The sequence below is a fragment of the Anabrus simplex genome, chromosome 2, assembly GCF_040414725.1.
Source record: "Anabrus simplex isolate iqAnaSimp1 chromosome 2, ASM4041472v1, whole genome shotgun sequence".
Taxonomy (NCBI): domain Eukaryota; kingdom Metazoa; phylum Arthropoda; class Insecta; order Orthoptera; family Tettigoniidae; genus Anabrus; species Anabrus simplex.
The window spans coordinates 773,834,927-773,861,205 of NC_090266.1; the positions used below are offsets into that span (position 1 = coordinate 773,834,927).

Consider the following 26,279-nt stretch of genomic DNA (forward strand, 5'->3'; position numbering starts at 1 on the left):
ATTGAATGTCAGATTGGTGATACAAAGCTGGAACAGGTAGATAATTTCAAGTATTTAGGATGTCTGTTCTTCCAGGATGGTAATATTGTAAGTGAGATTGAATCGAGGTGCAGTAAAGCTAATGCAATGAGCTCACAGTTGTGATCAACAGTATTCTGTAAGAAGGAAGTCAGCTCTCAAACGAAATTATCTTTGCATCGGTCTGTTTTCAGATCAACTTTGCTTTATGGGAGCAAAAGCTGGGTGGACTCAGGATATCTTATTCATAAGTTAGAAGTAACAGACATGAAGGTAGCAAAAATGATTGCTGGTACAAAAACAGGTGGGAACATTGGCAGGAGGGTACTTGGAATGAGGAGGAGATAGGGCTAAGTTAGGAATGAACTTGATGGATGAAGCTGTACGCATAAAGTAGCTTTGGTGGTGGGGGTCATATGACGCGAATGGAGGAGGATAGGATACCTAGGAGAATAATGGATTCTATTATGAAGGGTAAGAGAAGTAGAGGGAGACCAAGAGGACAATGTTTAGACTCAGTTTCTAATGATTTAAAGATAAGAGGTACTGATATAAAACTAAATGAGGCCACAGCACTAGTTGCAAATAGAGGAGTGTGGTGATGTTTATTAAATTCACAGAGGCTTGCAGACTGAACACTTGAGAGGCATAACGGTCATTAATGTATGTATGTATGTATGTATGTATGTATGTATGTATGTATGTATGTATGTATGTATGTATGTATGTATGTATGTATGTATGTATGTATGCATCCTCATGAAAGGTATTCAACCCCTTTTTCCTCTTTTTCACCCCCCTTAATGGGTTTTTCTGAAAACAAAAACAAAAATCTGTTTTTATTTTTAAAGGAGATTCCAAATACCAATTTTTTACGTCTGTAAACTTTTAAGTTTTTGAGATATAGATATCCTCATTCAAAACATTCACCCCCCTTTTCACCCCCTTAGCAATGGAATATTCAAAAATCCTCCCTTAGTGGGCACCTACACCCTAATATAAATGTATCCCCAAAATTTCATTTCTTTATATCCAGTAGTTTTGGCTCGGCGATGATGAGTCAGTCAGTCAGTCACAGTCAGTCAGTCAGGACATGTTATTTTATATATATACACTATATAGATACATATAAAATAATACATGAAGCTAGTGTAGGCAGCTCCAGTCCTCTTCCATGCACTTCGCAACAGAGTATCATGTATTTGGTAACAAAGAGTTAAAAGGACAGCATTTGAAAATGTTCAATGGGAGGTGACAGAATTCTTGACTTAATTTATTAAAAAGGCTTATACCTAACACAATATGATACTTTTGAGTTTTCTTAAATCTACACCACAGCATATTGTGATGATAGGATGACCTGGTATTGTGGATATGTATACTGCTCTGACATCTTGGCAAATCACCACGGGGCTTACTCTTCATGTATACCAGAAGATTATATACATGTAAATTGGTTACTGTCAGGATATACAGCTCAATAAATAATGATTTACAGTGAGAGTAAGGGGGAATGATGGCAACAGTTGAATAGCTTTGTTTTACAACTTTAAAATATTGCCTTTGTGTGAACTGTTGCCAAAAAATATTAGACCGTACCCAAAAATACTCTGAAAAATTGCAAAATATTTTGGACACAACATATACATTAGTTACTACATATTTCAGATGACGAAGTAGGTATACTGCATAGGATAATCTGACATAAACATGGCTAATGTGGTATTCCCATGTCAGCTTTGGATCACGAAGCACTCCAACAAGTTTAACATATTTTAATTCATATCCTTGATTTTTGAGGCTAAGAATTAGGTTTTGAATTTTCACTTCATTGAAGAGAAAACATCTATTTTAAACCATGTTTTAGCTTCTGGAAATATGTGTTTGGATAAAACAATAGTTCATCTAGAATTTTACATGAGTTCAGAAAAGAAGTGTCGTATGCATATAGGTCAATATTTGTTTGTACCTTCTCATCTAAATCACTTATCATGATCAGAAAGAGAAAAGGACCAGGGGTAGACCCCTGAGAAACATTATGTTTCACCTCTGATTCCTTCAAACACACCCCATTCACATCCATCCACATACTGGGTTAAACCAAATATGTGTGATCTAAAATTTTATGTTCATTTCCAGAAATTCCATAATATGCTAAGTTTTCAAGCAGAATATCATCAGTATGCAATCAGAGGCCCTACTAAGATCATAAAGGAAAACCTTAACATAATTTCCTTCGTCAAACTTACTCATTATATAACTAATAAGATCATCCAGTGCATTTATTATTGATTTTCCTCATATAAAGCCATACTGAGATTTTGACAGAAGTTTATTTAACACAAAGTAATCATAAATTTGTAATAGTATCACAATTGAAAGATTTTTGAAGGAATTGGAACAACACACACTGAATGATAACTGCTACATTCTGAACTATCACGTTTTTTGTTGTACACTGGAACTATCTTAGAAATTCTTAGGCTAGATAGCCTACTCTAGAAAGTAACCTGTTTGGAGATATTTATTTATGATTTTTAATAGTGATTTTAAAATGTTGCTTGAAGGGTTCATATTATTAACAACATTTATCACTTCATCACAGTTAACCACTCTCCAATTAAAATTTAAGTTACATGTGCTCAATTTGAAATTTAAACTCGCCAGCTTTTCAGTAGCCATTGTGCCGTAATTCAACCAGCAGGACGGCCCAAAGGAGAGCGGGCCAGGGATCTGGATATAAATGTAAGGTCCAACCCAGAGGTTTAATGTCAAGACCCAATTCCAAACAGCTTGACAACAACATTTATTCACAGACAATGGAAAACAAACAAATTCACAGAAGCGCTTGGAAATCAACATAACTAAAGGAGGGCTTTGACCCGTTTCCATTCCTCATCCTCGTAAAACATAGAGGAATTCCTCTCCTCCTATAAATGGTCTAACATAACGTAACCTGCGCGCCTTGGTACAAAATAAATGTCTGACTAATCACTACAGCGCTGCAACGTATATACAGCTCACCAGTTACAAGGTAAGGAAAAATCTTCTAACAGTGAAGACACAATGAATAGCTTTTTCGGGCACAATGACATGCATACTTCCTAAACTACACGTCCAGAACATTCTGGCACCTTTCTCTCATTTTCGTGAGCTTTTTCCTCATGATACAAGAAACATACAACACTTTAAGTTACTTTCACAAAATATCTCGGCACCAAGCCATCCCTTATCAAATTACAACCAAATGCATGGCATTACATATCCGTACAAGTTCCTAGTTCCAACTTCCTCCCATCATCCTACCAACACATAGAGAGCCAGTAGATCTTACCTCCCATGCCCCCCCTCACGGTCCTTGGTTCAACGAAAGAGTAGTGCTCTACTGCAAGAGCAGCAGGTAAGTGAGACTGTCCACCGCCCGGCGACCCGCACAGGCTCGCCGGGACGGGGGAAGGACTCACTACCAACGTCAGCACGCCCCCTCTCTCGGAGAAGCCGGGAGGGGATAAACGGACGTGGGCAGGGCATGACAGATACGACAAAAGAGAGCAGAGGGGTGCTCCAGGACGGAATGAAATTCCTTGCCCATGGAGCCATAAGTGAGGAACAGGGAGAGACACATTTATTACAAAATATCAATGCCTAGGACATTCAGAAATACGCACAATTAATAGTAGTAAATTTCAATGAGCTCACTAGGAGCACTGCAGAGGTATCAAGTCCTTTAAGGCAGGAGGAGACCAAACACACGGTTCAGCCATATTAATTAATTAATTGCTTGCTTGCCTGCCTTGCCTGCCTTGCCTCCCTCGCCTCGCCTCGCCTCACCTCACCTCACCTCGCCTTGCACACGCGCATTTACCCACTTCAATCGGTAACTCCCAACAGGAAGTCTCGGTAGGTTATTTTCAATTTGAGGAAAGAGTCAATGCTCCTCACACTTACTGGCAGGGAATTAAAAAGCCTGGAACCTATTACAATAAAAGAATTATTACACACAGAAGAATGGTGAAGAGGAATAGCTAGAGTTCAGTTATGGAAGGAAGAGAGGCAGTGAAGTTTACATGAAATATACTGGGGGGAGTTACTATGCAGAAGTTTGTGTATTAAGACAAGTATATGATATTCATGTCTCTTATCAGGTTTTAACCAGTTCAGTGCTTTATAGTAAGGTGTAATATGCACATCATACCTTAGGTTAAAAATGAATCTAAGGCAACAATTCATAATACGCTGCAGTTTCCTAGTTTGTTCTTTAGTATTGTGGTATAATGTCTTTATTTAATTTCAGTGGGTGTAGAGTAGCAAATACCTTCTGACCTACGTTTTTGATATGTTCTGTCCAATTTAGAGTTTCAGTCATAGTCACCCCAAGATTTCTCACTGTTTTACTGTATGGGATTGTGCTATTATTTATTTGTAGAGGAGGAATGATCGAATCATTGATCTTGTGTAGGTTGTTGAAATTTTGAGCAGATGTCTTTGACTGAATTAAGTAATTACTAAATAAATTTGGGTCATTTATAACCACAGGTTTTGCATTAGAAGATGTGACACCCTTAATTGCTGTCCAAGCTCCTTTACACGAATTATTAGAATTTTGTGTAAAATTAATATATGCAGATACACTGGCAGAAATTGAAATCCCAACACCAAGAAGGAGGTATGCTCGATAAACGAAATTTGAGAGGCATGTTTGCACATCTGAAAGATGACGCATGTTCAGATTTGCATGTTAAATGTGAAGAGTGGTGCTAGTAGCGCCACTATGACCTGTCATATCCTAAGGAATGGACAGACTTAGAACTCGGGTTTGTTATCCAGATTGGCTAAGTAACCTAAAATTATTATTATCTGAAATCCCTTATTTACTAATCATTTAACTATTTGGGACATTAACAATAAATTGAATAACCTTCACCTCTTTGCTATCTTAATTGGAAACACTCTTCACTCCTTACATGTCTAAAAATATAGTCTTTCAGTTTCTTTAAAATCTTGATGCACTAATGAAAAACATATAATAAAATTTTTTTGGCTATTGGCTTTATGTCGCACCAACACAGATATGTCATATGGCATGACACCACGAAACCACGGAAAACCATCTTCAGGGCTGCCGACAGTGGGGTTTGAACCTACTATCTCCCAAATACTGGATACTGGGCGCACTTAAGCAACTGCAGCTATCAAGCTTGGTATAATAACATTACTTTAGAACATCCTTTAATGTCTGTAAAATATATTTAATACTTAGCTCGGTGAGAAGGTTTCCCTCTTTCTTCTTGACTACTTGTTCCCAGATTCCTTCTTGACATTCCTCAAGGCAAATGCAGTTCCACAGATTCGAACTTGTGTATCTTACTGATGCATCTCTCTATGTCTATGGTTTGAGAATTGTCTCTGCATCTAAGTCCAACTATTCACCATCTCTACTCCTGTTCTCGAAATGAGATGTTGAACATTTAAATTCAGTCTCTACTTGAGGAGCTAGTCTATTTAATACCACTAGTCCCTCTATTCTGTACATCAGTTTATAAGTCCCAATTTTAAAATGTAAGATAGACTCCCGCATGCTGCCCTCATTAACGAACTCTCGCAGACTCAGCTGTTTCAAAGTGTATGGCGAATTTCTCTTGGCATGGCTCCCGATCGTAACTCTTTATTAAGTGTTAAGGCCAAAAAGCCCTGCTTCAGTAAAATTGAGGATATTTATTGGTTTTCTTGAGCTTCTAGAACTTTCCCCTATTGTGTATTAATAACTGCTCCACTCTTGCGTGTGACTGATGTGTAGGTTTTTGTTTGGTTCATGTGATTTCCCCTACTCTCTAGCGCGCAGTTCAGCTCAGTGTTTCGGAACAGAATGGAACAAAATATTTCCTAACATCGTCACCAAATGCTGTGCTGTAAGTTTGAAGACTGCGTGGCAATCTCCTAATCTTTCACCACCTGTATTGTCTTTATCTTATGTTTCTTCCTTTTTCCTGTATTTATCTGGCTTTCTTCTTATCCTGCACTTCCCACTTTCCGCTTCAAGGTGGTCCCTCAATGAGTGTTGATGCCCGCTCTCGTGATGAAACTGGGAAGCAAAAACGAGCTCATCAAGGGCTGAGAAGAGATGGACGTAGAAGAACTATGATTGTTGAGGAGAGAGTGTATCAATTTGAGGATGGGAGTTTGTGAAGATGTGGAGATTGTCCTTGTCCTTTTGCATTTTATGTTTGTCCTTGTCTAGCCTTTGTGTGTGCTCTCTTCCAACACTTACCTGTGATTGTGTTTGTCCTGTTATACGTTCCTTTCCATTATAATCCTTGCTGTTAGGGAATCATGTTAAAAGTCATGGAATGTTTGGGATAATGACAGCAGCAACAAACTGTAACAGATCTTATGGCCTGAGCCCTTTTTTCTTTCTTGTATTTAGCGTGCCATATAAAAAAGGTTAGGGCATCCCTGGATCAAGTGGTATCTCATTGCATTATCTGGCACATTGTTACTGATCAACATCTAAAAATTATCATTTAAATATCAACAATCTTTTACTATGCAGGAAGCATGTTTGGTTTTCTATTTTCACTTCAGTATTGAGAAATTGCTGAACTCTTTACTTAAAAATAACTGTTTCAGAGTACGGTGCCACATTGTACACCTTTCTACAGCTGAGGGTTTGCCGTTTATCCAGGCCACAAAGGCTGGGGGAAATCCACTTACGGTTGAAACTTGTCATCACTATTTGAACTTCGCATCTGAAAATATACCAAAGGGTGCAACTCAGTACAAATGTTGCCCTCCTATAAGAAACCTATCCAACCAGGCAAGTATTATTCTGTTGTCCCATCTTTGTAAAATAATAATAATCAAATGGTCTTAGCTACTGTGTTTCAGACATTTTGCAGTCTGTGCATATGATACTGGTATATTAGACAATGACAGATTCCAACCCAAACAAAGAACATAATAGTAAGAAAAACAACTTCCAATAATTTATAAATTATATACAATTAGTATGCTCCCAAAGTGCAGTCTTCAAGTTGGGATCAATAAATGCTGGCATGAAAATTAGTAAATTTTTCCAGTGCTAAGGAAGTTGAAATAGAGGAGAACAGGTTGCCTTCGATTAAGATGCTTCTTCTGTGAAATGCTTGTTGCTCAAGAAATTACAATCTGCAGGCACTCCACTCATTTGGATCCATTGTTACTCATTTAAGGGAACAGTCCTGCTTCATTTCCTTTTATGCATATACTTCAGTGACATCTTCAGGTGAATTTGTTAACTTTTTGAGGAGTGAAGATTCCATAATTCATATTGGAGTTATGAGCCACCATGGAACAGGCCTTTTAATTTGTCAGTTCACTACTGCTTAGGCCAAACATTATGTGGGTATGGTGGATGAGACTTCAGATATGTTCATCCAGGAGAAAGTGTCCACCTGCTACAAGTGTCTACAAGTTTTAAAAAAATGTTCATTGAGTTCATTTGGCAACAAATACATTCTTAAATTGATCGGGTGGTTAATATATTTGGATCCTCTGTGTCTGCTCTTTTTATTTTCATCTTTATCTAAATTACTGCTGCTATTTAGTTCTTTAGGTGATAAGACTGTATTGTTTTAGGAGCAACTGTGGTCTGCTATATCTTCAGGTGCAATAGATTTAGTTGTCTCTGATCATTCTCCTGCCACTGCTGACCTTAAACATCTAGATGATGGTGACTTTCTTCAAGCGTGGGGTGGCATTGCATCTGTACAGTTTGGTAAGTTCATCATCATCATCATCATCATCATCATCATCATCATCATCATCATCATCATCATCATCATCATCATCATCATCATCATCATCATCATCATCATCATCATCATCATCATCATCATATTTTCCCTTTATCCAGCTGTAGCCAGGTAGGGGCAAAAATGGTTCCTCTCCACTTTCTTCGGTCTTTCCACCACTCCTCCTCCAACACTGTGTAACAGTCCAGGTTTCTTTCTATAATGCTGCGTTGGATGGTATCCTTCCATCTCAATCGCGGTCATCCACGGCCTCTCCTTCCTTGGATTTGCATTTCCATCACCTTTTTTGGCATTCTTTTGTCGCTCATCCGTTTTATGTGCCCAAACCATCTTAGTCGGCTCTTCTCTATTCTATCATTCATTTTTTCCACTCCAATTTCTTCTCGGATTTTCTCATTCCTTATTTTGTCTCTTCTACTCTTCTGTATCATACTCCTCAAGAACTTCATTTCGCCTGCCTGTATTCGACTCTCATCCTTCTTTGTCATTGTCCAAGTTTCTGCTCTGTAAGTTGTTATGGGAACGTAATACATCTTGTACATAGTATCCTTTGCTTCCGTTGGCACATCTTTGTCCCATAACATGTTTCTTACACTATGATAGAAACAACTTCCAGCTTGAATCCTTTTACTAATCTCAGCATCCAGTCGAGCATTCTCCATTAATTCACTCCCCAGGTATTTAAACGTTTCCACTACTTCCAGGGGCTTGTCTGCAAGTCTAATCTGACCTTTCCCTTCTTTCACCCCTCTAGTCATAACAAGAGTTTTACTCTTTTCTACACTTATTTTCAATCCACAATCTTCGATCTTCCCATTCACCACATCAAACAGTTCTCGAACCTTCATGTCCTCTTCTCCCCAAATCACAATATCATCTGCAAATAACATGATGTGCATTTCTCTTCCTCTATATGTTGCTTTTGCTTTTCTCATGATGTCATCCATTACTATTGTAAACAGGATTGACGATAGGACACTTCTCTGTCTCAGCCCACTAGTAAATTTGAACCAACTTGTCCTGCCAACTTGTGTTAGCATGCAAATACAACATTCCTTGTACATTGCCATGATCATTTTTATTAATCCCTGTCCAATTCCTTTTTGCATCAGACTGTCCTAAACTTTAGTCCAGGGCACACTGTCATATGCCTTTTCAATGTCAATGAATGTCATCACTATATCATTCCCATACTCTCATTGCTTTTCCATTAGTTGTCTCATAATGAAAATGGCCTCTATGGTTAACCTTCCACTTCTGAAACCAAACTGATTTTCCTGCATCTGGTTTTCAACCCTCAACCTTATCCTACTTTCCAGTATCCTCTCCATTATCTTAGCAACATGGGATATCAGAGTAATTCCCCTGTAGTTCTTCAATACTTTCTATCACCTTTCTTGCAAATTGGGATGATTATTCCTTTTTACCAATCCTCAGGGACCTCCTTATTCTCCCAGACAATCCTGAGAACTCGATATGTCCACTGCAGGCCTACAGCTGCAGCTGCCTTTATCATCTCCACTGAAATTTCATCTATTCCAGCAGTTTTTCCATTCTTCATCTTTCTTACTGCCATTTCAATTTAATTCATTGTAATTTCTTTATCCATTTCATCATCAACTAATTGCCTTTCCTGGTCGTCCATTGAATGACTGTCATCTGTTCTTATGTTCAGCAGCTTCTGAAAATACTCTCTCCATCTATTTCTTATTTCTTCTGGCTTTGTTAAAATTATGCCACCTTCATCCTTCAGAAATCTGGTGTTTTTGTTTCTTAAGATACCATACAGTAATTTCTTGCTGCCCTGCGTATCATCTCTCAATTTCTGTGTGAATAAGGCCCAGCTTTTCCTCTTTTCTTCCTCCACTACTTTCTTGGCCAAATTCTTTGCCTCCACATATTTTCTTCTACTTTCTTCAGTCTTAGATGTTTTCCATGCTTTCCATGCCATTTTCTTTTCCTTCACTTTAATCTTTACCCTATCATTCCACCAGTGTGTTTCTTTGTCTTTCACATTTCCTGATGTTCTACCACACACCTTTTCTGCACATCCAACCAGTGCTTCCTTAAATCTTTTCCATTCCTCTTCAACATTCCCCACCTCTGTCCTGGGTACCAAGGGTATTATTTCCCTTTGAAATTTTTCTTGTATGCTTTTCTCCTTCAACTTCCATACTTTAATTCTTTCTTCTTAATTGATTTTTTTCAATCTTTCCAACTTTCAATTTTCCTATCACAACTCTATGATCTCCACCAAAGGCTTCTTCAGGCATGGCTGTTACATCTACAAGGTTCTTCCGGTGTTCTTTCTCTATGATTATATAATCAATCATGGTCTTTGTTCGTCTGTCTCCCCAACCATACCTTGTAATCTTCTGACTGTTCTTCTTCCTAAACCAGGTGTTTCCAACAATCATTTGATTCCTCATGCAAAACTCCACCAACAACTCGCCTTCTGGATTGGTAAGTTAACAAACTATATTAGAGATACTCATAGAATTTTACATTTTTTGAACAAATCCATAATTAAGAAAAAATATCCTTCAATGGGGATGAAATATTTATGGCAAGGCTGATATTTTGTTTCATTTCATATTTAAAATCTTGCACTATAAAATATTTCATGTTACCTTCAGTCTAAATTTGCACATTTTACTTTTCTTCTACTGTAAATTTTGAGTAGTTTCCAATGTTATTTTATATTTCCTCAACTTTGGGGAAATAATATCCCATTTTAGTTGAAATTTCTCATATATAATTTTGTAGTTCTAATTTTGAGGAAAGACAATACAGTATTCACTTTGTATTATATTGAAACTGTTAAAACATTTCTTTTTTTTTACCAGATCATTTTAGGATAAGGATGAATCTGATTTTTCTTTTTCCAAATAGAATCACTCTGCTTGATAACTTCAAGTAATTTATACTTCTTGGAGAAATACCTTTCCTGAAGGAACTCAGGCAGTAATAACATTGGAGCATAGAACATACTCATAGAAGTAAAACATCAGTTCGTTGTTTTAAATGCATACAATATCCATATTTTGCCCAAGTTCAGAACCTAGCAATTGGTAGTGTGAACTATCAAACAGTGGCAATAAGCTATTGTGATGGGCACTATTTCCAACTCTTTTATAGTCCAGTACAGCAAAGACACTGCTCAGATTTGAGGTGACACCGAGTATAGCATTCAGGTCTCATTTACTTCCATGATTCTTATCCTGCAGTCATTAACCACTGCAGTCTAACCATTTATTCCTAGGTCTCTCTCCGTAATTTTTGGCTTCTCTAACTGAACCCATTATTCCGTTAAGTGAATTACCGTCTTTCATTTGCTTTTCATAATCCCACCACGCGAGTCAATTCATACATACGACTTCATCCAACATTTACATTCCTAGTGCAGGCATGATCTCTTCATTATGAAATGCTCTCCTATAATGTTTCCACATATTCATACCAGCAATCATTCTTGCTACTTTCTTGCCTGTTAGCTCTATTATAGTAACAAAATACCCAGAAACCAACAAAATTTTGCTTCTGTTCAGCAAGATAAGCCTCAAAACAGAACATTGGAAGGGTAATATTGCCTGCAAACTTATTTCCCTCTTGCAGTAATCAAAGTCACTGAATTAGTTATCTTACGTTTTGCTTCTTTTTCTCTGGATATTTCTTGAAAAACTATACCAATACCAATATACGTAACAACTTGTTCTCAATGAACATTAAGGAAAAAATATTTACCTCCTTGCAATGCCCAAATATATTGACTGGGTGTACCTTAAGAGTGCTCTTGCTAAAATTGCCAGGAGTATGATCATGCCCTTGTTATAAGTGCCTAAATAAACATTAATTACGCAGTATTGTTTCAATGATGGGAGTTCGAGCTGGTGGTTATGGATAACAAAGGAATGAAATTTCCATTATAGCTTGTCACTATGCATTATTTTTCTGGAGTTTTCAGTGCTTCAACTTGGTGTATACTTCACAAAGTCTCTGGCTTGCTTGCGAAATGGCAACAAGGCTTGATTGTGACAGTGATTTAAATATATATAATGAAAATTCTGTTAGAAGAATAATGACAAGGCTAAATTTTGCATCCTCATTTATTATTGAAGCTGTCAAAGATGAGTGGATGTCAGAAAGGAAGCTTTCTCCTCTGACACAACATCCTACAGACCACTTCATGTAAATTTCTAATAAAATATGTGTTCTTCCTCAAATTGTATTTTAGTTGACATTATTCATTATTGGGCGAGTTGGCCATGCAGTTAGGGGTGCACAGCCGTGAGCTTGCATCCGGGAGATAGTGGGTTCGAACCCCACTGTCGGCAACCCTGAAGATGGTTTTCTGTGGTTTCCCATTTTTGCACCAGGCTTCCTTCCCATTCCTAGGCATTTCCTATCCCATCGTCGCCATAAGACCTATCTGTGTTGGTGCGACATAAAGCAAAAAGAAAGAAAACATTATTCATTATCATTACAGCCATCCATTCTGAACAATTTGGTAAATATAATTGGGAGATATATATTTCATCTTCTTCAGCCTTAAAAACTGGACTGTAAACATTCTTACAATAGCCACTGTTAACAATAATGACACTAAGGACTGGTTTCACAGTGTTCGCTTAAGCTTCGAATTGAGCTAACGGAAGCTTAAGCTACAGATGGGTTTTATAACAGGCAGTGTAAGTGACAAGCTGAGCTCATCTATGAATTGGCATAAGCTGTACTGAACTATGGCAAGCTAAGGAATGAATACCGTATCTGTTTTCTGAAGAAGACTATTAGTGATGAGGAAATTAATATTATTATTTTAGTTCACATGCATCCAAATTATTTTCATGTATGAAATGACAGAGAATTGTATGAATATTTTGATTGAGTAAAGAAACATCGATAATTGTACTAGGGGGTGATGCAATTACAATAAATATAAAACAGACTTGTAAATTTAAATTAATAGTGGTTCATGTTTGTGGGTTACTGTAGTCACGTCCTAGTTCGTGAACCATGGGCAACGGCTGAGTGGCCTAGTAAGTGGTCCTGAGAGTCGGGATACCAGTTGCTATGGAATGGGAGTGGGCATCTCGGACATATTCTGAGTCGTGGCCCTCCTTGTGCTCAGGCGGCTAGGACTACACAATTCACTGGTGGTCCATAACCCGTTAGAGGAGAGATCCTCACTTGGACTATGTGCAAGTAGGGCAGCATCCTGCTTCATGAATTTACCGAGCTCAGAACACTTTAAGCAAGCCTCGGACCTATGGGAGTAATGGAGTCCCACTCCCATTTGACAGGCGAGGGACTCCTTGGAAACAACTTGGCGAACGAAATGGAATTCGATGGGGAGCTATCAATATTAATGGGGCTTATGGAAGAAAGAAGGTAGAACTGGCTGAGTCAGCAAAGAGGATGCATCTGGATGTGCTAGGTGTAAGTGATATTCGGGTAAGGGGAGATAAGGAGGAAGAGATAGGAAATTATAAAGTGTACTTGACGGGTGTTAGAAAGGGAAGGGCAGAGTCTGGGGTAGGGCTCTTTATCAGGAATACCATTGCACGCAACATAGTTTCTGTTAGGCACGTAAGTGAGCAAATGATGTGGGTAGATTTGTCAGTGGGAGGAATTAGGACAAGAATTGTGTCCATGTATTCACCATGTGAGGGTGCAGATGAGGATGAAGTTGACAAGTTTTATGAAGCATTGAATGACATCGTGGTTAGGGTCAACAGCAAGGATAGAATAGTGCTAATGGGCGATTTCAATGCGAGAGTTGGGAATAGAACTGAAGGATACGAATGGGTGATTGGTAAATGTGGGGAAGATATGGAAGCTAATGGGAATGGGAAGCGTTTGCTGGACTTCTGTGCTAGTATGGGTTTAGCTGTTAGGAATACATTCTTCAAGCATAAGGCTATTCACCGCTACACATGGGAGGCTAGGGGTACCAGATCCATAATAGACTATATCTTAACAGACTTTGAATTCAGGAAATCTTTTAGGAATGTACGAGTTTTTCGGGGATTTTTCGATGATACAGACCATTATCTGATCTGTAGTGAACTAAGTATCTCTAGGCATAGGGTAGAGAAAGTGAAATCTGTCTGCAAATGAATAAGGGTAGAAAATCTCCAGGACGAGGAAATTAGACAGAAGTACATGGATATGATTAGTGAGAAGTTTCGAACAGTAGACAGTAAGCAGGTTCAGGATATAGAAAGTGAATGGGTGGCATACAGGGATGCTGTAGTAGAAACAGCAAGGGAATGCCTAGGAACAACTGTGTGTAAAGATGGGAAAAGGCGAACATCTTGGTGGAATGATGAAGTGAGAGCAGCCTGTAAACGTAAAAAGAAGGCTTATCATAAATGGCTCTAAACAAGGGCCGAGGCAGACAGGGATTTGTACGTAGATGAAAGAAACAGAGCGAAACAAATAATTGTTGAATCCAAAAAGAAGTCATGGGAAGATTTTGGTAATAACCTGGAAAGGCTAGGTCAAGCAGCAGGGAAACCTTTCTGGACAGTAATAAAGAATCTTAGGAAGGGAGGGAAAAAAGGAAATGAACAGTGTTTTGAGTAATTCAGGTGAACTCATAACAGATCCCAGGGAATCACTGGAGAGGTGGAGGGAATATTTTGAACATCTTCTCAATGTAAAAGGAAATCATCATGGTGGTGTTGCAAACAGTCAAGCTCATGGGGAGGAGGAAAATGATGTTGGTGAAATTATGCTTGAGGAAGTGGAAAGGATAGTAAATAAACTCCATTGTCATAAGGCAGCAGGAATAGATGAAATTAGACCTGAAATGGTGAAGTATAGTGGGAAGGCAGGGATGAAATGGCTTCATAGAGTAGTAAAATTAGCGTGGAGTGTTGGTAAGGTACCTTCAGATTGGACAAAAGCAGTAATTGCACCTATCTATAAGCAAGGGAACAGGAAGGATTGCAACAACTATCGAGGTATCTCATTGATTAGTATACCAGGCAAAGTATTCACAGGCATCTTGGAAGGGAGGGTGCGATCAGTCGTTGAGAGGAAGTTGGATGAAAACCAGTGTGGTTTCAGACCACAGAGAGGCTGTCAGGATCAGATTTTCAGTATGCGTCAGGTAATTGAAAAATGCTACGAGAGGAATAGGCAGTTGTGTTTATGTTTCGTAGATCTAGAGAAAGCATATGACAGGGTACCGAGGGAAAAGATGTTCGCTATACTGGGGGATTATGGAATTAAAGGTAGATTATTAAAATCAATCAAAGGCATTTATGTTGACAATTGGGCTTCAGTGAGAATTGATGGTAGAATGAGTTCTTGGTTCAGGGCACTTACAGGAGTTAGACAAGGCTGTAATCTTTCACCTTTGCTGTTTGTAGTTTACATGGATCATATGCTGAAAGTTATAAAATGGCAGGGAGGGATTCAGTTAGGTGGAAATGTAGTAAGCAGCCTGGTCTATGCTGACGACTTGGTCTTAATGGCAAACTGTGCCGAAAGCCTGCAGTCTAACATCTTGGAACTTGAAAATAGGTGCAATGAGTATGGTATGAAAATTAGCCTTTTGAAGACTAAATTGATGTCAGTAGGTAAGAAATCCAACAGAATTGAATGTCAGATTGGTGATACAAAGCTAGAACAGGTCGATAATTTCAAGTATTTAGGTTGTGTGTTTTCCCAGGATGGTAATATAGTAAGTGAGATTGAATCAAGGTGTAGTAAAGCTAATGCAGTGAGCTCGCAGTTGCGATCAGCAGTATTCTGTAAGAAGGAAGTCAGCTCCCAGACGAAACTATCTTTACATCGGTCTGTTTTCAGACCAACTTAGCTTTATGGGAGCGAAAGCTGGGTGGACTGAGGATATCTTATTCATAAGTTAGAAGTAACAGACATGAAAGTAGCAAGAATGATTGCTGGTACAAACAGGTGGGAACAATGGCAGGAGGGAACTCGGAATGAGGAGATAAAGGCTAATTTAGGAATGAACTCTATGGATGAAGCTGTACGCATAAACCGGCTTCGGTGGTGGGGTCATGTGAGGCGAATGGAGGAGGATAGGTTACCTAGGAGAATAATGGACTCTGTTATGGAGGGTAAGAGAAGTAGAGGGAGACCAAGACGACGATGGTTAGACTCTGTTTCTAACGATTTAAGGATAAGAGGTATAGAACTAAATGAGGCCACAACACTAGTTGCAAATCGAGGATTGTGGCGACGTTTAGTAAATTCTCAGAGGCTTGCAGACTGAACGCTGAAAGGCATAACAGTCTATAATGATAATGTATGTATGTATGTAATAAATTAATACGGTTGGATATTTCTATGGTGTCTCAAAATTGACAGCTTGCAGAGCTGTGAATGTTTCACACCACATTTTTCTGCAGTAAAATGTAAATTCATGAGCTTTGCCCAAACTCTTTTCAGACACACCCCCAGTGAAGGTGAGCTGCATGTGCTTAATCCATATACCACCGTCCAGCAATACTAGTAATTAAACCCGGGCTTCCTAGAACAGCATCTGATAGCACTAAATACACTGACTGACAGAGCAAATGCAACACCAAGAAGGAGTGGTCAGAACTTTATGCCAATTGCAGGGTAGACTGACATCATTGAGGTATGCTCATGATGTGAAATGCGCCGCTGTGCTGCGCACGTAGCGAACGATAAATGGGACACGGCGTTGGCGAATGGCCCACTTCGTACCGTGATTTCTCAGCCGACAGTCATTGTAGAACGTGTTGTCGTGTGCCACAGGACACGTGTATAGCTAAGAATGCCAGGCCGCCATCAACGGAGGCATTTCCAGCAGACAGACGACTTTACGAGGGGTATGGTGATCAGGCTGAGAAGGGCAGGTTGGTCGCTTCGTCAAATCGCAGCCGATACCCATAGGGATGTGTCCACGGTGCAGCGCCTGTGGCGAAGATGGTTGGCGCAGGGACATGTGGCATGTGCGAGGGGTCCAGGCGCAGCCCGAGTGACGTCAGCACGCGAGGATCGGCGCATCCGTCGCCAAGCGGTGGCAGCCCCGCACGCCACGTCAACCGCCATTCTTCAGCGTGTGCAAGACACCCTGGCTGTTCCAATATCGACCAGAACAATTTCCCGTCGATTGGTTGAAGGAGGCCTGCACTCCCGGCGTCCGCTCAGAAGACTACCATTGACTCCACAGCATAGGCGTGCACGCCTGGCATGGTGCCGGGCTAGAGCGACTTGGATGAGGGAATGGCGGAACGTCGTGTTCTCCGATGAGTCACGCTTCTGTTCTGTCAGTGATAGTCACCGCAGACGAGTGTGGCGTCGGCGTGGAGAAAGGTCAAATCCGGCAGTAACTGTGGAGCGCCCTACCGCTAGACAACGCGGCATCATGGTTTGGGGCGCTATTGCGTATGATTCCACGTCACCTCTAGTGCGTATTCAAGGCACGTTAAATGCCCACCGCTACGTGCAGCATGTGCTGCGGCCGGTGGCACTCCCGTACCTTCAGGGGCTGCCCAATGCTCTGTTTCAGCAGGATAATGCCCGCCCACACACTGCTCGCATCTCCCAACAGGCTCTACGAGGTGTACAGATGCTTCCGTGGCCAGCGTACTCTCCGGATCTCTCACCAATCGAACACGTGTGGGATCTCATTGGACGCCGTTTGCAAACTTTGCCCCAGCCTCGTACGGACGACCAACTGTGGCAAATGGTTGACAGAGAATGAAGGACCATCCCTCAGGACACCATCCACACTCTTATTGACTCTGTACCTCGACGTGTTTCTGCGTGCATCGCCGCTCGCGGTGGTCCTACATCCTACTGAGTCGATGCCGTGAGCATTGTGTAACCTGCATATCGGTTTGAAATAAACATCAATTATTCATCCGTGCTGTCTCTGTTTTTTCCCCAACTTTCATCCCTTTCGAACCACTCCTCCTTGGTGTTGCATTGTCACTGTCAGTCAGTGTATTATACTATAGAGGTGCACATCACTCTACTGGAGGACATATTTATAACCCATGGCTTACGATGGGAGGGTTAAATATGAAGGAACGTCTTTATAAAACAGACAAATATTCTCATATCATTGGCACACTAGGCTGCACACATGCCAAATTTTATTGCCAAAATTGTATTGTATTCATATTATTATTCTGTTCAACTACATTCAGTGCCACTCTTGGCTTTGAGGTTACATTGTGATGTGGGTACACCAATACATCCATTAAACTGGAACACTAAAAATCTGACATCAGAGTTTAAAATTTAAGTACCAATGTTGCACACATGTAAGGAAGCCTATGGTAAAGAGTGAATTTTAATATGCATAGTGCATTACCATACCGTTTCTGTATACTACACCAGATTTAACATTATACAAATCTGTAATTTTTTCCCGCATTTGAGCTTTCTTACTCCATTATACTTTGATCATTGACATTCTGTTATATGCCTACATTACCTTACAATCTCTAACAAATTGCCAACTAAGTTCCACAGTGCATTTTTAAACACCCTGTTTTGTTTATGTTCCTCCATAACCTCTAAAAACCTACGCAAGTAACAGTATGGATATAAATAAATTATGAGGATTGAATCATTGCACATACGCATGCATTGTCAACTTTTTAGTTATGTGGAAATGTTGAACTCAGTAAAGCCAAAGCAAAACCCTCACTTAAGTAGCATTCTTGGCTTACTAAAGGTTCAGCTAAAGCTTGTACAGTACTGTGAAACCTGCCCTATGAGTGTTAAACAGTTTATATGAGATAGTATTGTAATTTTCTCACTTTTGCCTCACTGCCATCTCCAGAAATTTTGACTACTTCATTTTCAGCTAACTTATGATTCAAGGTTGAATGTGGTAAATGAAGCAAATAATCTTTGTATGTTTAGGTTTGTCACTGTTTTGGACTCAGGCTCAAAAGAGAGGACTTGGAATTCTGGATTTAGCTCGACTACTGAGCCAAAAACCAGCATCTTTGTGTGGTTTACAGAATCGAAAAGGGCAAATCAAGGAAGGAATGGATGCAGATTTAGTCATCTGGAACCCAAATGCTTGCTTTAAAGTAAGTATTAATATTTTACAGAATTAAAATGATGATGTTGGTTTGATTCTGTGAAATTTTTATCACTGTGTGATGGATTGAAGATTTAACTTTGGATTATATAGTACCAGGTGAGTTGGCCGTGTGGTTAGGGGTGCACAGCTGTGAGCTTGCATCCGGGAGATAGTGGGTTTGAGCCCCACTGTCGGTAGCCCTGAAGATGGTTTTCTATGGTTTCCCATTTTCACACCAGGCAAATGCTGGTTCTGAACCTTAATTAAGGCCATGGTCGCTTCCTTCCCACTCCTAGGCCTTTCCTATCCCATCATCGCCATAAGACCTATCTGTGTTGGTGTGACGTAAAACAACTTGTTAAAAAAAAAAAGAATTATAAAGTATGCTGGGCTGAGTAGCTCGGATGGTAGAGCACTGGCCTTCTGACTCTAACTTGGCAGGTTTGATCCTGGCTCAGTCCGATGGTAATTGAAGGTGCTCAACTACATTAGCCTTGCATTGGTACATTTATTGCCACGTTAAAGAACTCCTTTGGGACTAAATTCTGGCACTTTGGCATCTCCAAAACTGTAAAAGTAATTAGTGGCACATAAAAACCAATAACATTCTTCTTCTTATTATTATTATTATTTTATCCGACTCATTGGCTGAACGGTCAGCGTACTGGCCTTCGGTTCAAAGGGTCCCGGGTTCGATTCCCGGCCGGGTCGGGGATTTTAACCCTAATTGGTTAATTCCAATGGCACGGGGGCTGGGTGTATGTGGTGTCTTCATCATCATTTCATCCTCATCACGACGCGCAGGTCTCCTACGGGAGTCAAATAGAAAGACCTGCATCTGGCGAGCCGAACCCGTCGTGGGATATCCCGGCACTAAAAGCCATACGACATTTCATTTTATTATTATTATTATTATTATTATTATTATTATTATTATTATTATTATTATTATTATTATTATTATTATTATTTAGTACTGTCGTGATGAATATAAGACCAAGTGTGAGGACTCAGCCATCATAGCATGGTAGTTTGTGGTCCTGCCACTGCAAACACTGCAAGCAATTATATCCCACATATGCTCCAGTAATTCCAGCAAGCCGGGTATAGAAAAGTGTGGGAGATGTTACTGTGGAAGATATTTCAGTGAATAAGTTGAATTTTCTTTGCTTTCAGTTCCTAAACTCAGTTCATTGTGTGTTGTGTACTTCAAGCATGTATCTTTATGTGGCTTGATTAATTTAATAGTTTAGTATGCTGTACTGTTTTGTGCCTTCATAGAGGTTCACCTTCTCATACAGCTCTTCTTAATATTCTTCAGACCGTGAGATCTACGTGCAACACCTTTGCCTCCAACGGAACCTTGTAATCACTGATGGTAACCCTGCATAGTACTTTGGAAATGTGTGAATGGCTTTGGGAAAGAGGTTATAAGTATGTGTCAACAGGAGAGCTCACGCAGGATCCCTTGGAACGGCACTTCCAAATTATGTGTTCCTTCAGTTCAGATGATCATCCATTGACAATAGATTTCCTTCATTTGCATCCACTTCAATGTATCTACATCAATATAAAGCAGGCTTTAAATGTTGGAGGAAATTGCGAACCTAAACGGGAGCTGATCATGACCTCGTATGTTAATCGGATACGTATGGTAGCCTGGAATGTGGAAATGCGTAACAAGACAGTAAAACAAACTTCTATTAAGCAAAAAATATGGTTCAATATGCAGTAAATATCGAAGATTGGGAAAGCTCTGTACCTGAATTTGATAGCGCAGTTTGAAATTCTTTGATTGAGAAGTGTTTAATGTACCATCTGACTGGGTATGTTGTTAATCAATCTTCTAAATTTATTAAGTGTTCACCCTGTACCGGTACCCATTCTCTATGTGAGAATAATCAAAGTAAATTTTCAGTTCTCACCAAAATAAAAGACTATGGTTCAAGCAACAATGAAGCGTTTTTAACACGTCCTTCAAAAAAGGCTGAGAAAGTAATTAATGGAAAAATGAACTCAAAATTGGTGTGGGGTGAAATATTTTTTGTTTGTATCCATTCCATAGAAAAAATTTCAGCTGATCCTTCAGGAGCTGGCTGTTGTCTTCAACATGTTATGGATATAATCCTCAGACTTGTTTATCATTAACTGAAGTGCCGATTTTTCTTCAGAACGAGGGAAATCCGGCAAAATCTTCACGCAATCTTTCGAAAGTCCAGTAACTGACAAATTTGTAAGTAGAGTATTACCTTTAAATAGTTCACGGGTGTTTGTTTTAATATGCTGGGAGTTATGCGCTATTTATGTGTATATGAACACACCAGTAACCTGTGCTTTCCGCAACATGTGATGAAGGACGTAGCTCTTATTTCCATGTATGATTTTTTCCATTGTACCCTGCCGTGGTATTTTTTGTTTTTGGGAAAGTTAACTTAAGGAGGAAGTGTGAAGGGAAGTGAAAAATGTTGAATTATTTTTATGGAGAAACTTATATCTCAAAGACTGAAGGTTACAGATGTGGAAATTGGTATTTGGGATCTCCTTTAAAAATAAAGAATCATGCATTTTTTTGGAGAGGGGGTGTATCAATTGGTTAGTCTCATTTTCTAATGATTTAAAGATAAGAGGTGTTAAACTAAATGAGGCCACAGAACTAGTTACAAATAGAGGATTGTGGTGGTGTTTAGTAAATTCACGAAGGCTTGCAGACTGTATGCTGAAAGGCATAACAGTCTATAATGAAGCTGTATGTATGATTTTATGCTAGGGATAATGTTTGTTGCATAACGAGTCATGTGTTCTAAGAACTTCATGTACATTTTCTGCTTATAAAATTAATATCACACCCTTTTTCTCTAAATTTCAGGTAGAAGATTCTATTATCCAGTTTAAAAATAAGGTATGTATTGAATCACTGCCATTCATAATCATTAGCTTCATCAACCTTGACATTGTAATATGAAGTTCCCAATATTTTTAATGTGTTATAAGAAATGTGTCATGACTTGTGTTCATGCAGTATTTTATTATTAACTTCTGATATTTAATTACATTTAATTTGCAGAGCACATACTAATTTTAGTCTCAAAGTGAAGTTACTGTCATGTTCCCTTTCCCTTCAGGCCAACCATAAACTCAGCGCTCTTAATACTCCCGTTTGGGTGGCACATTATAGCTAAGTGTCATCATCACCACACAGTTCACAGTAGAGAATTTCCTTGCTTGTATTGAGGTCTGTGTATTTGTGCCTTGTGTGCTGGATATTGTTTCTGTATTAAATTATGTTCAGAATTCTCTTCATTGTTCTTAGTGTGGTCTTATACCCTAATTTTCAGAAATATAGACTCAAGCATTTATACCAGAAACCATAACAATGTAACAAAACTTTTATTAACCCTAGAAGTACCAAAGGTTGAATTTTTGATGTCGTGCGCCTGTCTGAAGTTCCAGCATTGAAGAAAATCAATGTTCATGAAAGTTATGATAAGGTACCTTATGTGACATCTGTTGACGTAAGACACATAGTAACTTGTCAAGCATAGTTTGATGTTTATATGTACTGCTGTAAGGAGTTCTGTATCTATATAAATATACCATGTTATGTATCGCCTTTGCTTTGGAATTTCAGAGTTTACATGTGGTCAAAGAGGCAATTCGAGATGTCAATATTGCTGGCGATATTGGCCTTATTGTAGGATTAATAGATGAAGGGAGTGATTTCAGTGAAGTGGAATATGGTGAAATTAATAATATTGATATAAGTACAGTGGCCTCAATGTAAGAAGGTGGCCACTGAGGGGAAGCGTTACGGCAATAAAGGGTCCCCCACTGCCTTATGTAGAGTTGCGTACTGTCATTTCAGAAAAATATTGAATTTTGATAGAATAAATAAGAATGAGTAAATGCCGCCTTAAATATGTCAGAAATCATAATACTTGGAATTCATCAGGAGTTTCTTGTTAAAAGTGGTAATCACCTGTTTTAATTTTCCATCAGTAACGTATCTATAACTTGACCTACTTAATCCATCAAGACGCATGCTCGGCATTGTAATAAATTGGCTGATTGCTTCAAACCAGCTTGGTGTAACCCTTTCAGACATGAAAGAAATCTGTAGGTGTGAATTTTTGTTTGTTCATCAATAACTGACCAAAATGCTCTTAAATACATATATTTATAGTTTATTTAACAAAATAAAAACTAACATCTGAAAAAAAGCACCCACACATTTGTGCACGTCAGGATTTAATTCACTACTTACAGAAATAAAATTTGACTCACTACATGTGAATATACATATGTACATGATCAGATGTTCTTTTATTTTACAATTTGCTTTACATCGCACCGACACAGACAGGTCTTACAGCCGACAGTGGGGTTCGAACTCACTATCTCCCGAATACTGGATACTGGCTGCACTTAAGCAGCTGCAGCTAACGAGCTCGGTGATCAGATGTTCTATTTTACAGTGGGAAATGATTTTAAAAAAAACAATTAAAATCTTCATTCAGACACAAGTATACATTGCATTTCTTACATTGATAACAAGTTTTGGTTTTGCTTTTACAAGTCCTTTTGATGGCAGCACCATGCTGTCAGACCTGAAAGAAATACTGGAGGTGTGAATTTTTGTTTGTACGTTAATAACTGACTAAAATGCTCTTAAATACACATGTTTATAATTTATTTTACAAAATAAAGCTATCATCTGAAAGAAAAACACCCACACAATTGTGCGTGTCAGGACATATTTCACTCCTTACAAAAAAAAAAAAATTCAGCTCAGTACATGTGGATAGACATATGTACATGACCAAATGTTCAGTTTTACAGTGTGCAACAATTTAAAACAATTAAAATATTATACATTACATTCTGTACATCGAGTATGAGTTCTGCTTTTACAGTCCTTTTGGTGGCAGCATGCAGCACTCCCATATGCATTGCCTGTAGGGAAACTTAGTCCGCATAATTGTGCATATCAACATTCAAAACCTCATGGTATTACATACAATGTTGTATCATCACAGTTTACTGTCACTAACCAATTTACACACTTCATTGATTACATTCTGATATTCAGTAAAGCTTCTAGATTAATATGAATACAATAAATACTTACTATTGGTATTACTGCTTCCCGCCATCTTGCCAATCAACTATATTTTTATACTCTTCTTCCTGAACCCTGGTGGCCAAGCACTAAATAAAAATAACTGAAGTACATGCTACGTGTCCTGCACAAGCACAGCAGTGCGGTCTAGTGCCAAGAAAGCATCAAATATGCTCAGATATGAATAAAATACGAACCCGCACAATTGTGCGTACATGGTCTGAAAGGGATAAAAGTCCAGACAAAGCTTTAATTTTCTGTTTACTTGTTTCTGAGGTGCCTCTCTCTCTCTCTCCCTCCCTCCCTCTCTATACCATAACTGAACCACACTATACTACCAGACTAAGGTCTAAACTACACTTTTTTTTTTTTCCATCCTCTATTCCACCACGTGATACTCTGACAGACCTACCAACACTTATGGATTTTCCAACATTTGTATGGATTTTATGCTAATATTACGGTTAAGGGCATATTTATTATAAAAAATCTATATTTCTTTTATCTTCTACAGGAAAAAATGACCAAAAAAGTTTAATTTTAAATGAAGCCCCAGGTGATATTGTGACATAATGTGCAAAGAGCATATCGTCGATGCCGGGAAGACACCTCCCATGTGTAAAACATAAAATTTTAGAGGAGAGACAAAAAACTCTTTCATTTTTAAGAGATGTATTTAATGACCAAGATTATGAACAATTCTTGCTTATAATTATCCATTAGCTTCTATTTGGTGTTTAAACATCTGCAGAATGTTGGCATTCAACTAAAAAATTAATGTAATGTGGTATATGTTGCACATAGGAGATTTCTGTTTTGTAAAATGATTCCATAGGAAATTTGTTTCATTTGATTACATAGTTTATTATTTAAAAATGTTTACCAAATTAATAGTTCAAATTACAATAATTGCAGGAATAATGGTACAGTATATAAATGCATTTCACACGCACGCACGCACGCACGCACGCACGCACGCACACACGCGCGCGCAAGCACGTTTGCTTACATGTTCGTATGTGTACATTCACACTCTCACTCAGCATGTTACTTGCACAGTACAATGTTTCGCTTCTTTTATGTTAGCATGAATTAACTTTACAAAGAAAACATTTATAAAATCCTCCTATCAATACAAGTCAAGTCATCTGTTAGATGAAGCAAAGTCTATACCTGTTTCAGCCTAATCTCAAGGCCATCTTCAGTAGTAAAACAATGATTACATAATATACAAACAAATTAAAAATCGTAATGATGTGAAGTGACAGTGATCATGATTAGTGAGTTAAAAACACATTGAGGTACAAAGTCCTCTCGTCTAATAGATCTTGCTGACTGTTAAATAAAAACACTATGCTGAGGAGTGTAGTGAGACCGTCAATACTACGAATAAAACATGTATAACATCTGTAATGAGAGAAAAGGAATATATGAGTGGATGAAGAACAAGTTAAAAATGATGTACGAAAAGAAAACTCATATGACTTACTTGTAACTAAAAGTTGTCGTCTCGAATGGAGATGACCTTGTCGGTCTCAAGTCACATTGACAACTAAGCCTGTGTGTGGCTTACTGTGTATCTGTGTCGATGTGGTTGGGAGGGATAATGGAGGGGGAGGGGCAGGGAGGGAGGGACGTTGTGATTCGCGGAAGGAGGGTGTTGATGGAAGGGCGGGTCTTGTTCTAGAATGTCGGTAATGAAACTCTTTTTTATTAATGAACTGTTCTCAGATGAGCGGGACAAAGGTTTCCAATAAAATATTTTTCTTTTCGTTGATTTCATGTAAGTTATAGACGGGATTGTTATATTGGTCGATATCTATATATATATTCTCTAATATATTAAGTAAGGGACCTTTCTGTTCGTAATGCAGGATCTTTAAATCTTGATCAATTGTTGTGTATTTAATGATTTTTCTCTCTACAATGTTCGCTCATGGCTGAGTAGCGATTATACTTTAGGGCATTAAAATGTTCGGAGTATCTTACATTGAAACTTGCAATAGCATGAATTAAAATAAAAAACTGTCAGGTTTCACAGGTAAACTGTCGTAAAATGCATGATGATCTCTCTCAATCAATGGTTTTAAGTCTTGCAAATTATTAAATTTGGATTCAGAAATTAGCAACAGCCTTTCATACAACTATTTGAGATCCTGAAATAGAGCACTCATTCTTCTCCTGTAAGGAAGCGTCCTCCATTTTCCGGTGTGATGAACCTTGTACTTGATGACCCCGCCTGATAAATACTGCAGCTGGGAAATATCAGTAACAACAGGATCGCCCATTTTCTTCCCTGGCCGTGAAAATG

The 26,279-nt window shown here is 38.7% G+C and overlaps 1 protein-coding gene across 6 annotated transcripts in view; it reads left to right on the forward strand.

Annotated features, from left to right (window-relative positions):
- Positions 1 to 26,279, forward strand: part of LOC136864451 (allantoinase, mitochondrial) — a 238,709-nt gene that overhangs the window by 145,662 nt on the left and 66,768 nt on the right. For all 6 annotated transcript variants that reach the window (XM_067141458.2, XM_067141461.2, XM_067141460.2 and 3 more), the window contains exons 8-11: positions 6,646 to 6,832; positions 7,633 to 7,771; positions 18,687 to 18,859; positions 21,719 to 21,751. In XM_067141458.2, coding sequence (XP_066997559.1) covers positions 6,646 to 6,832; positions 7,633 to 7,771; positions 18,687 to 18,859; positions 21,719 to 21,751 — 532 coding nt within the window. The remainder of the gene's footprint in view (positions 1 to 6,645; positions 6,833 to 7,632; positions 7,772 to 18,686; positions 18,860 to 21,718; positions 21,752 to 26,279) is intronic.